Here is a 13,652-nt window from a genome sequence, read left to right as displayed (position 1 = left end):
TTCGCATATTCATGCAATAATATTACTATAATAAGTGCATTTATGCTATAATAAGTTTATTTAGCTATAATAAGTCAACGTGAGACATGACGAATTGCACGAGACTAGTCGCCAACTATACCGCACAAATTAAAAACTCGCATTAAAAAAATCGCACATAAAAAGAGCGCATAAAAATAGGTTTGACTGTACTTCATTCAATAGAGGTGTAGCTGGGAACCTTGTAAAAACAGCTGCATCCTCTCTGAAAAGAAAGAGAAATGCCACTTTCTCTAATTTGCAGGTGATTATTCCAGGAAGTGTAACCAAACCCTTTGGTGAGAACAGGTCTGCATCAGGGAAGAAAGGGGTGGTCATCACATCTGCAAATCAAATTCAGGCCATAGCAACAGATCAGGGACGAATTGGGATGGGAGAAGCAGTAGATCATGACCAATTCAAATTTAGAATTCAGTGACAAAATGTATAAAAATTCATGTTCTCAAGGACATGGGTCCTTTGAGTCTGATAAACAAACCCAGTCCTTTCTTACAAACATGACTGAGCATCTCTGCATGAGCTTTCTTCCAGTGCAAAACCAAACAGTGCCTGGAGCCAAATGTCTCCAATAGAAGATTGATAGAGTAAACTGGATTTTTGCACTCATCTTCACTCTTCACAATGGTGGACTGGCATTGGAGTTTGTTCTCTTCCACCCTCAAACAGCCTCAAAGTGACTGTCAATTGTAAGTGTACCTTGTTACAATAAATGTTGGTTGAGTTGTCAAACTGCATGTCTTTGAATCTGCCACCATGCCCCCCATATGGTCCATCCTCTCACATCATCCTGACTAAAATGTGAGAACAGTGAGTAACCCTGTCTTTGACTGTAAGAAAGGAATCTTCACCATGTGAAGCTGTTGGTAGACCTCACATTGTTATGTTCAATGTTTAAATTTTCATCTATTATAAAATAAGATGGTTTATATAATCTGAATTTGTATGTGTTATAATTGTGTCAACTATTTTAACCATTTATGCATGAGTTAGATAACATTATACACATCACTGATTAAATTTATTCTGCAATTAAATGTAGCATATTAATAAAATTTTATGGTATACTACATTGTTTTATTAAATAAATATTCCAATTCATTTAGAATTTCAATCAATCAAATCATTTCTGATTCTAAGTAAGTGAAATTCTATTGTTTTACTTCTGCGTCCAATGGCATTTTTAAGTATTACAGGAAAAAACATCTATTTTAATAAATTTAGATATAAGGTTATAGTTACAATTCATACATCATCATTAAAAATATTATAACAATTGGCACTATGGTTTCTATGTTAATAGTGATGGTATATATGATTTAGGGCTTTATGGCACAAGGAAATTCAGAAAATGTTTTGTATAGTTAAATAATAAATAATATAAAAATTTGCATTAGTTTTTTACCACTATAAAATTATACCATGCTAAATATCTATTATTTAACAAGTAACTTGCAATGGATCTCAAAAAAAAAAAAAAAATCAAAACTGCTCTAATAATTTATTTTCAAATATTTTTGCATTCATTTTTATAAAATTATTATTTTAGAAATGTTGAAAAAGTAGTTTCTCTCAAACAGAAATAATAGAATGATTTACAATGTTATAATTTACTTACAAAGATAAAAAATTTTATTTTGAAACATCAATATGTGTTTTAAATTATGCTGTTTCCATGCAAAAAAATACCATATATTTAAATTGTACAATTATAAGTACATAAATGTTTATTCATAATCTTGTAATTGAGTTTATCTAATTAGATTTCTAAAAAAAATCTAATAAATTTCTAATATATAAAAATATAAATAAATTAATAAGTTTGATTGCAATTCTTTTGATCTTTTAAATTCAATAAGAACCATACAAGTTCTAAAACAGTAATTTATATCTTAAGCTACTGCTGCACAGATGTAAGAAAAATGAATGAAAAGATAAGAACTTGGCATTTAAAAGAAGACGGCTTTGTAAGGAACTGAGTCCGAGCTGTATTTTTATTTTATCTTTTTTGTTTTCGTTATGAGTATTTTTATTTTGGGGCTTATGTTTAGTTAGGGCGAAAGTTCCCCCACTCACCCTCCGGATAAACAAAATTTAAAAAAACCGACTTACGGTCACCGACGAAGCGCCGAAAAACAAAACAAACGCGCCATTGCGCGCCCGATATCGGAAGTCGGACGGACGATCCGATTGGAAAAAGGGGGAGTCCCCACATACACGTAGAAAGTAAGAATACTAAACGACTTAAAAAGACATCTCAAGGATGGAACTACTTACTATTAAATATTTTGTAAAAGTCTTTAGTAAATTGTAACACTCGCTGCCCAGATAAAAATTAAAGTATTTGTTAGACAGTAAGTATGTAAATGAGGGGGTGGTTTCAGCCAACAAAGTGTAATGTCACCGTACCACTATAAAGCCAGCGAATTCCGGCAACAGAGCGAGGTGAGCTTTCCCTAACTACGAGAGGTGTACTATCGAGAGAGGATCGAACAGCCGATTCCAGATTGGAAAGGATAAGAAAGTTTCGAATAGAAGAAATTGAAGAAAGGATTCGGATAGTGGAGGTGACGGATAGATTTAGATTCTAGTTTTGCGTTGTAAATAGTTTAAATTTTGATCCTTTGTTGTCGGAAATCTCAGGGGATTAGTTCTAAGTAATAATTGATAAGTTTTCTTTTGGTTGTCGGTTCAATGGCATGTCCTTTATAGAATAAATTTGTTTTGGACTTTAATTAGTTGTGTAGTATTTGTTCAGATTAAAAACTTCACTTTATTTTACTTTGTTTGACTAATAAAATTTTAAATATAAGTTCCGTATCCGCGAAGTCCAGGCCTGGCTTCATCTTTCGCGAACCCACGTAAAGTACCCGTCGGGTCTTAAACATAGTGATCTCGTTATTCGGTGTTAATTTAGTACTTTACAGCTTTATAACAGTAATTTACATAATTTTTCTTGTATTTTGTTAATTCATTTTCACAATATAAAAACATAGCAAACTACAACACAGAAAAACAATAATCTAGAACATATAAAGTATAATATTTAATGCACACAGAAATATAAAACATGGTGCACAGATAAGCTAAACTGTAAATACGAGAACTACAGAACCACATTACAAAAACAAAACAAAATAAATAAATATAATCCTCGTCATGGAAATCATTGTGAAGAATATTAACACAAAGGTGAGGTATATTGATTTAGACTTGTAAGATTTATTTATTTATTTTACTTTTATAATGTTATTCTGTACTTCTGGTTTTTACAATTTAGCTTATTTGCACATCATGTTTTTACACTTCTGCATGCAGTGATTTTAAATTTATAATATTCTATTATATTTTGTTATGTTCTATAAACTGAAATTTTAAAATAATATTCTAAACATTTGTTCCATTTTAAACACAAGGAAAGTAAAGCAAGAACAAATCTTCAGATCTGTTCTTCTTTACTTTGTTTTCTTGTGGTAATCAAAGAAAAGAAATTGCAGTCAATTGTTGAAATTGAGAGAAAAATAATTTAATGAAACATCTTTTATGAATAAGCATCATTTATGAAGCAACTTTGAAACTTTTATCTTTACAATATTCGTCTGTATAAAGAATATAAAAGTAGTAATCAAAACTTCTTGTTATTTCAAAACAAAAGTTTTTTTTCCAACTAGCATACTTATATTTATGTCATTCATGACAAACAAAAAATCATTTGCTGTTCCATAATAATATGTTGCCTTCAAAAAAATTGACTCATTACTCTATCACAGTCTTATTTGTACTATCAGAAATTTTTGAATTTAATTTTGTTTAAAAAATTAACATTTGTTTAGATTAACAATAAAATTTTTAAAACTTAATCAAATAAATGTGTTTTCAAACTTTTGGCCATGACTATATATACAAGATTTATTTAGATATATAAACATCATTAAGCCCAATGTATCAATAATAAACCAAACAATTGAAGAAATTAATCAGGCTATTATTTGTTCCTATTAATAATTAGATATTAAGTAATTTGGTATTAGAATTAGACGTTAGGTGCCATCTCTTATTGAAATTAATAATAATAATTTATGATGGCACCTGACATCTACTTCTAATACCAAATTACATAATATCTAATTATTAATAGGAGTGAATAATAACCTAATTAATTATGGCAATCATTTGATTTAAAAGATTTCTTATAATAAGTAGTCTAAGTGAAAATATGAGCAACTAGAATATAAAATGGGTGGGCAACCCGCAGACTGATTCATATTTTTTGCAGCCTGTGTCACATAAAATATTAATGAATATATCAATTTCCCAGCTTAAGGAAGTATGCAGCAAAAATCCAAATGTTATTTTATACAATTTTTATATACAAAGAGTTTTTCTCACAATAAATTTAGTAAAAAGAAATTGGCTAACAGATTCATATCAAAACTAATTTAAAACTAGAAGTGAGTAATGTTCAACCATATATTTCTGATATACTATGTTAACATCAATTCCAGAAGTTAAATTAAGTATATCTATGTTAATTTATAGTTATATATGAATGTCATTGCCACAATGCTGGGCTGCAATTTTCAATCATATTTTTTATATTTATTTAATTTAAAATACAGTGGTATCTTGACTTATGAATTTAATTCATTCTGTGACAAAACTCATAACTCAAATTACTCGTATGTCAAACCAACTTTCCCCCTTGAAATGAACTGAAATACCATTGATATGTTCGACCCCAAAACACTGCAATTTTTTTGTTACACATTTTTAAATAAGAAAAATGTACTTATAAACAACAAATATTGTATAAAAACAGAATAGAATGTACTAAAATAAACTGGTTTTTCAGATGCTGCAGTGTTTGCCAAGTAGATGAAGAAAGAAAAGATGGAAAATTTGAAAATTGAGAGACAGTGGTGCTGCACACAACATGGAAGTGAACTAATGCTTACATCACTTGATTATGTGTTTTTCTATAAGCTAGACTGTCAGACACTGGTTTGCTGTGCCAACTAGTGGTGGGGTATCTGAAGCTTTCCTGAACTTTAGCTCTCAACTCAAAGCAAAAAATTGGCTGAGAGACAGCTCATATCTCAAAAAACTTGTAAGTTGGGACACTTGTAAGTCAAGGTACCACCATATATGCTCTCCATCTCAAATTAATAGTGTCTTGCCCCTGTACATCATACTTTTCTTGTTAGCAATAAAGTTGTGCCAGTCATCTATCAAATTCTTTTCAGGGAAAATTTTTTGAATTGATATAACATGACTTCCAATTTGCATTGGAAGTTTGTATATAGTTAATAAGGGCCTCCTGCCCACAAGGTTTCCATATCTGGTCTCAGCTTTATCTAACTAACTCCATTCTTGAGATTAAGAAATTAAGGATGGACAGACGTACAACATTGGGAATTTATAGGTCTACTATTTTTTCAAATTGTAGCTGAATAAATAATTGTGACTTACCAGCATTCCCCCCTTTTCTCTTGTATGCAGCCTGCATCAGTTCAAGTTTTGAAATGTGGCCCTTACATAGAAAAAGGTTGCCCATCCCTGATATAAAAGAAGACTTACGTAAAGAATTTTTGTATTTGTGTATTTTTATTTTGGCCAAAATAAATATGATTATTATAACCTGATTCTTCAATTTAATATGGTGGGATTATTATGAACACCCATTAAACCAAATAAATGACTCTCAATGACCATACAAATGCCAGGTTAACATAGTCATACATATCCATAATGATTTTAATTTGTATACATCCTTCTTCATGTGCATACTTCAGAAATCAATCCATATGCAAATCAATATTACTCTATGTATCAAACTGTTATAAACTAAGATTTCATCGATCAAATTCTTAAAAAAATATATTGAGATTTTCATTGTTAATAAAATTTCTATCATTTTGTGATATCCAAAATATAAATTTTCTTTTGTAATAATGAAAACACAATTATTTATGTCAAATAAATATTTAAAGTTGAATTTTCACCATCATTTTTAGGAGTATGTATCGGTACATTGCACAAGTCAAAAAATATCTGTATAAAATTTAAAGCAGGTGAATGAAAAGCATAATTCTGTATTGTACACACATGTTTAATTTTTTAACATATAACATTATTATTTAAATAATGCATTATACAACTAACTACAAAAGAAAATTCTATACCTGTACCATCAGTTGTGTTGAAATCATTGCCAAATACTTCTAATTCTGTTCTACGTCCAATGGCAACTTGAGCAATAAATGGCATAAGGTTATTTGGAATTCCTTGTGGATCTTCTCCTATGAGTCCAGATTCGTGAGCTCCAACAGGATTAAAATATCGAAGCAAAATGACTTTCCATCCCTATAATAAAATCATTTATTTAAAATTAAGCAAAATTATACACATTTTTTTCTACATATCTCTCTGTAGTGTAAATTCTCAAAACTTAAACATAGAAAACTTTTATAAATTTTATATATTGGTATTAATACATATATCAGGTTGTAAAGGTGAAATTTAGAGACTTTGATCCTAAATTCCTCTGGATTTTTTCCTGTAGGGTCACATGCTTTTGGATGACCTCAAAGCTCATTGTTTTTTTGTACCAATTTCTGCAATGTTGTCTTTATCCTTTACAGCCAGCAATTATTTATATGTTATGTTAAATCATCTTCAATTGATTCTCTTTGGTTATTTTCATGCTGGAACAAGCATGCACCCCCCCACACACACTTGTGCAATGCTGGAAAGGACTCTTTTTGCTCTTGGACAGATGTTTAAGTGATCTGTAATATAATGTATAATCTCTTATGTGTAGGTAGAAGAGTAGAAAAGCTATTATAATGGAAAAATGTCTCATTTTAAGAGAATATAATATAAATTACTTGTAAACTAATGAAAACTTTGTAAGCTTTAATTTTAATTTAAGAAGTTTTAATAAAAACACAGTTTTTTAAAACAGAGGAGAAAATAACAATAGTTGTTTTTTTTTTGGCTAAAAAAACTGAAATTTTACTTTAAGAAATTACCTGAGTTACATAAATTTTATTATGATCAATTCCATATTAAGTGATATCAACCCATATGAGACAGAATAATTAAAAATCATAAAACAGTTTATTTAAAGGCATATTATCATAGAAAAATAATTGACATTTATTATAAACAAAAGTTTTCAAGTGAAATGAAGAATCCAAGAATTTTTTTTATTCAATCAAATACAACATAATGCATTTTGCTTTAAATATATACTGTATAGTTAACATTTCTATGATACTTAACGAAATGAAAACTTTGCTGATTATTACCAGGTGTATAAGCTTAAATCCGCTGTTTGCTAATAGATGGCGTTAGTAAGCATATTAAGCTACCGTGGAGACGCCATATTTTTTTTTCGATGACTTTGACATTTGTCAACATTAATCTGTGCACATCATCAGCGATTTCATACGACATCATACATTTTTCCTTTGTTAATCATGCCTAGTTTTGTGCCAGAAAAACAGCATATGCGGGAAGCTCTGCTTTTCTGCTTCAATTTGAAGAAATCGGCTGCCGAAGCTCATCGAATGCTTGTGGAGGCCTATGGCGACAGTGCTTTATCGGAAACCACGTGCAGAGATTGGTTTCGTCAGTTCAAAGACGGCAATTTTGACCTGAGCGACAAGAAGCGTGAAAATCGGCCCAGGAAGGTTGAAGACCATCAATTGCAGGCTCTTTTGGACGAGGACGATACCCAATCACAAAAAATGCTTGCCGAGCAACTGGGTGTTACTCAACCAGCTATTTCCATGCGTCTACGTGCCATGGGAAAGATTCAAAAGATCGGAAAATGGGTGCCGCATGAATTGAACGATAGGCAGATGGAGCGACGCCAAAACACATGCGAAATCTTACTCGCCAGACAAAAAAGAAAGTCGTTTCTTCATCGGATTCTAACTGGCGACGAAAAATGGATATATTTTGAGAATCCTAAACGCAAGAAATCGTGGGTTGATCCAGGAAAACCATCAACATCTTCCCCAAGACCAAATCGCTTTGGACGGAAGACGATGCTGTGCGTTTGGTGGGATCAGCAGGGTATTGTCTACTATGAGCTGTTGAAACCTGGTGAAACTGTCAATGCCCACCGCTACTACCAACAACTGATCAAATTGCATCATGCTCTGCGTGAAAAAAGGCCAGATTATCAGCAAAGACACAACAAGCTGATTTTCCTCCACGACAATGCACCATCGCACTCGTCAACATTGGTCCAAAACTACTTGAAGACACTCGACTGGGAGGTGCTACCCCATCCCGCTTATTCACCAGACCTGGCCCCTTCTGACTATCACTTATTTTCGTCGATGGGCCACGCGCTCGCTGAGCGCCACTTCGATTCTTACGAAAATGTCCAGAAATGGCTTGATGAGTGGTTTGCCTCGAAAGAAAAAGAATTTTTTTGGCATGGTATCCACACATTGCCCGAGAGATGGAAAAAATGTGTCGCTAGTCAGGGAAAGTACTTTGAATAAATTTGTTTTTGCTTGCTATGAAAAAAACGTGTTTTTTTCTGACTAAAAAACAGCGGATTTAAGCTTATACACCTGGTAAGTTAAAATATATATAACCAAAATAAAAAATAAATTAATATGAAAATATTAATAATATAAAAAAAAGAAATGTTTCAATTAAAAGAAAATTATTCTAATTACAACACTGACTTTTCTGAAAAGAGTGGAAGTAAAAAAAGAACTTGGAAAAAATAGTTTTTATAAATAATGTTTTATGTCAATTTTAATAAAGTTGTAAATAAAATATAATTTGCCTATAACTGACAAAATATCATTATATAGTAGCATTGAAAAGAATTTTCTCTGAATGTATAACAATCTTTGATCTTTTCAAAGACAGGTTTGGTTCTTGCTTGATAGGGCCCTGTGGCAAGTCTTGCCAGGCAACTTAATCATCTCAAAGTTATCAGTTATGAGAAATTCTTTAGGGAGCCAGTATTAACAAAAGTAGCAAGCATGAAGAATTCTTGTTTGTGCTGATAAAAGAGTTAAAGACTGTTGAAAGATAAAAATTTAATATATAATCAATCTTGTAGAGAGTTATTTTTAGTCTAAAATGTCAAAATGATATATAGTTTTTAATTTCAATTTGGAATGATGCAAGTAAACTTCATTGCCAGTTTTTATGATTTTTATGTTTCAGTTAATAAGTAATTAAATTTTGCAATTAACTTCGTTCATTGTGAATTAAGTAAATATAAAATTTATTTACTATTTTAACTAACTACAGAAGTGGAAGAAAGAAACAGAAAAAAATAGAAACATTGAAAAAAAATTAGTTCTCATATACAGAATGTTAATAATTAATTTATACTCTAATAGTCACAATATTTGATATGCAAAGATACATGAAATTCCAATTTGTAATATTAAATAAAAATAAAATTTATGTATAAATTCAAAAATAATACAACTGTACAGAATAGTTTATAGGCATAAAATTAGCAATCTGAATGTAGTTATATTGAAGTTTTTTACATTCCTATTCAAAATTCTCATTCATAACAGTTACTGCAAAAAATTATCAAGAAGAAAATACAGGTTTAGGTAAGAGAGAAATGTATTTTATATTCATAGTCTAAAAATATATTAATTAGTTAAACTAAATATTGAAATAAAAAAATTTTACGAAAACAAAAAATTAATTTTAAATAAATCTGAATAGAGGAGCATCTGTCGGTGTTGTTATCAATACTAATATTTTCTTTTTCATAGGCAAGGTGTAATTTGCTGTATTTTTTAATTACTCTAGAGAATTGTGTAAAGTTTGCATGGAAGAGGAGATTGTGGATGCCTGGCATATTTGGGATAATTGTGGGCATCTTAAGGTGTTACGAGAAGAAATTTTGGTTGCATTGGTTCTTTCCGGGTCTTTTTTTTTTTTAACATTTTATCATAACCTTGCTTTCAATTGAATAATGTGGACATTATTTTCAAAATACTATTTTTCCAGTTTAAGAAATGGATTTTATTCATTTAACTACTATTCATATTTGGTTTGGATAAAATAAATTTTTACTATAACAAAGATCCCATTAAATAATAACATATTAAAAAACTTTAAATCAAATCATAAAATAAAAATGTGTCTAAATTCTTATAAATTTCTACAGAGTTAGCACAGTTAGGAAAATATGCTATTATTCATATTTTTCATTCTCAAATTTTTGGTTTGTTTAAAACTGAAATGAAAAAAATCAATTTTAAAAATAAAATTCTGAAAAGTTTGAATCAAATAAAAAGAAATAGAGTTTTTGAAGCATACTTTTTGATATCCAAGGTCTTCCAAAAGGTATAAAGCTAATAAATTAAACATTACATTCATTATAGCAAGAAATTTTATGATAAATATATTTCATAGGTTAACACATTTATTTATTTATAACTTACTAGCTTTTAGTGGTACAAAATAATTAAAATCTACTATATAAAGCTGAAAAACTGGGTCCTGTCACAGTATGCCAAAACAGCCTCTATGAGTGCCTTTAGCTATTCTTTAAATTAACAATAAATTCAGTATATTATTATTTGATGTGGTTTTTTGAGTTTTTGGCTGTGTTTTAGTAGGGTACGCCATGAGAAATTCAGTATATTATTATTTTTATTTGTAATAGGAATTTATTATTTATACTATGGAATGATACCGCTGCTGCTAGAACACCTACTAGGGCACATCCCGGGCTACTAGAATAGAAGGATTAGAAGCATGAAATAATCTAATAATATTAATCTTTGTTGTTGTTTTTTGCCTGGGTAATGCTGGGCTCATCTGCTGGTTTTAAATAATAACTAATATACTTTACAAAATGATAAATTTACTTTTTCAGATTTTGTAACATCTTTCATTATTTCTTCAATAAAATATTTAGTTCTTCCATATGGATTTGTGCATGTTAATCCAACGGGATGATTTTCATCAATTGGCAGATACTTTGGAATACCATATACTGTGGCAGAACTTGAAAATATAATTCTTTTCACACCAAATTCTCTCATAACCTGAAAGACGAACATTATTTAATTAAAAATAAAATAAATATGTACAAACATATATAATAAAGTAAAAACTATTCATAAAGTCTTAAATTAATGTGATACTGATTCTTATAAGCACACACTACTAAAAGCACTTTATACTTAATGATGATTGACAAATCATATACAAGCTTATTACAAGAGCAGTTTCAAAATAAGTTTTCAAACTGTTCTTGTAATATAGAACAATCTGTTATAATAAGAATTAGACAGATCTATATACTTGATGTTTTTGTCATTAATGAGTAAAATATGGGATTTTTTATGTTATTTAAATATGTCACATAAAAGCTGGAACAGCATACAACTAATCAGCACACGCCTTTCTTACTTTTCCAGTAATCAATTTAACATAAAAAAACAGAAAATGCAAAAGCTTTATTGATATTCGAATGGTTTAATAATCTGAAATAGATCCCTAAAAGGGACCAAAAATGCTTTTTTTTCTATTTTTTTATTTAAATTAAATTGACTAGTGAAAAAGTAAAGATGATGATGTAAAAAATATGTCTGTTTCTAATAGAAAATATTCCGACACACACTATGTTTATTTAAGAATGTTTTTAAACAATGACATAATATAAATTTAAAAAATTTATCATTTCAAATTCAGAGTCGATGCACAAACAATTACCTCCAAAAGTGTGACAGAACCTCCTACATTGTTTCTATAATAATCAAGTGGAATACGACACGATTCTCCAACAGCTTTTAAGGCAGCAAAATGAATTACACAATCTACTTTATGCTAAAAATGTTAGATAAATGAATAAATTTATTGCAAAATACATTATTAATAAAACAATTCTCAAAAAATATTAATTTCAACAACAATACATTATTATTTTTTTTAAATAATACAATTACAAATTATTCTGTGTTAACTGTAATAAAATTATAAATTTTAATAACTGACTCATAATTAATCAAAACTGAATAACTTCAAAAATATTAAATTCATTTCTTTATTAAATTAAAAGAATTATATAAACTGTAAACAAGCTGTCTTTTATCTATTGCATTTCATTTAACCAGCTTCTACTGTTTTAAAAATACTAAAAAATAATTTTACTACTACAGTTATTGCATATTAATAAATGTATACTATTTATAATGTTAAGATTTTATTTTGTTTTTATTTAAATATATCTCTTGATTTTAGGAACTAAAATATTTTTACACAGAAGTTTAAATAATATAGATTCTTGCTAACCAACATACTTGATAGTTTGCATATTCTACATGATAGAAAATGTGAAATGGTGAAGCCATTTTACAAGTGTTCTACAATATATGTAAATTTTACTGCAATACATTATGTTAATGTATTTAATAAAAATTTGTTGATGGTAACAGGGTAGTTTATATATTTATATATATATATATATATATATTATCATCAATGAAGTAAAATAAGTTCCTTAAATATTTAATACTTACTTACTTTAGAAAAAATTTCTCTAATGGTTGGTTTGTCTTGTAGATCTGCTTTATAAAAGGTTAGTGATTTTTTGGCCAATTTTTGTACTCTGGATAAACTTTCTGGCATTCCATCCTGTCCTATGCAAAAAATTATTTAACAATGTTGTTATACTTTTAATTATGTCATTTTATAATAAAAGAATTATCATCATTTAAAGAGACATCAGATAGGATAGATATTCAATTATTTACAGATATAAATAAAATAAAAGAGTAATAAAAAGTTGTTTTATTCAGAAAAGATAAAATTTCATTTTATAGCAGAGAAAATATAAAAAGATCAGATTACACAAATATTTCTATTTGAAATAAGTTGAATGAATTCAAAGTTCAATACATATACAAATTAATTCTGAACATAATATAATTAAAAATATTATTTAACTAAATCATCAATTAAGTTAAATTTTAAAGTTGAAAAACTATGGAAGATAACAAAAATAGTTAATGCTTTGTTAACCTATTTTCTATGAGAAAAGGAAAGCTGTCTTAACAATAACTATTTTTTTTTTAAATCAAAAACTAACAACAAACCATAAAATTCAAAAGAAACACTTTATTGTTTATATTATTTAAACAAAGTTATATTTAATTTTCATAGCATTGTTATATATTATTCTGTTTTAATTTCATTCTAATATTTTGAAGTCATCTAATATAAGCTATTTTTTAAAGTTGTTTTTCAAAATGTGTTATTTCATTGTTTTACTTTTCGACAAAATTAATTTCATCAAAAACACTTGTTAATAAATCTGCTTCAGTTTAATTTACTCATTTTAATGTTTAATTTTAATACTAATGTTGTTAAAAATCATGTTTTTATTACTTTTATTTTGAGTTGACAACATTTAGTATAAGAAAGTTTGTTTAATTAACAAAAGTTTTATTTATTGCTCTGTTATTTAGACATATTTCTGACATTGCAATTTTATATAAATAAATCTCATTATTGATAAAAAAATTAAAATATGTTATCCAAAAAAGCTCTAAGCAAATCTTTAAGGAGTGAATCAAAATGAATTACTTATAGACAGATTAATA

At 28.4% G+C, this 13,652-nt stretch overlaps 1 protein-coding gene across 3 annotated transcripts in view; it reads right to left on the bottom strand.

The window, feature by feature from the left end:
* LOC136987579 (UDP-glucose 4-epimerase-like) overlaps positions 1-13,652 on the bottom strand; it is a 42,272-nt gene that overhangs the window by 9,418 nt on the left and 19,202 nt on the right. The window contains exons 3-6 of one of the 3 annotated variants that reach the window (XM_067285335.1): positions 12,574-12,689; positions 11,764-11,877; positions 10,914-11,093; positions 6,219-6,399 (exon numbers count right to left, since the gene is read on the bottom strand). In XM_067285335.1, the coding sequence (XP_067141436.1) occupies positions 6,219-6,399; positions 10,914-11,093; positions 11,764-11,877; positions 12,574-12,689 (591 nt within the window). The remainder of the gene's footprint in view (positions 1-6,218; positions 6,400-10,913; positions 11,094-11,763; positions 11,878-12,573; positions 12,690-13,652) is intronic. The other 2 variants (XM_067285336.1, XM_067285337.1) reach the window with 2 other exon arrangements.

This window comes from Centruroides vittatus, unplaced genomic scaffold, assembly GCF_030686945.1.
Source record: "Centruroides vittatus isolate TY-2023 unplaced genomic scaffold, ASM3068694v2 scaffold_2520, whole genome shotgun sequence".
Classification (NCBI taxonomy): Eukaryota; Metazoa; Arthropoda; class Arachnida; order Scorpiones; family Buthidae; genus Centruroides; species Centruroides vittatus.
The sequence above is the reverse complement of the archived record's forward strand: the minus strand, read 5'-3'. Positions and strand labels throughout refer to the sequence as shown.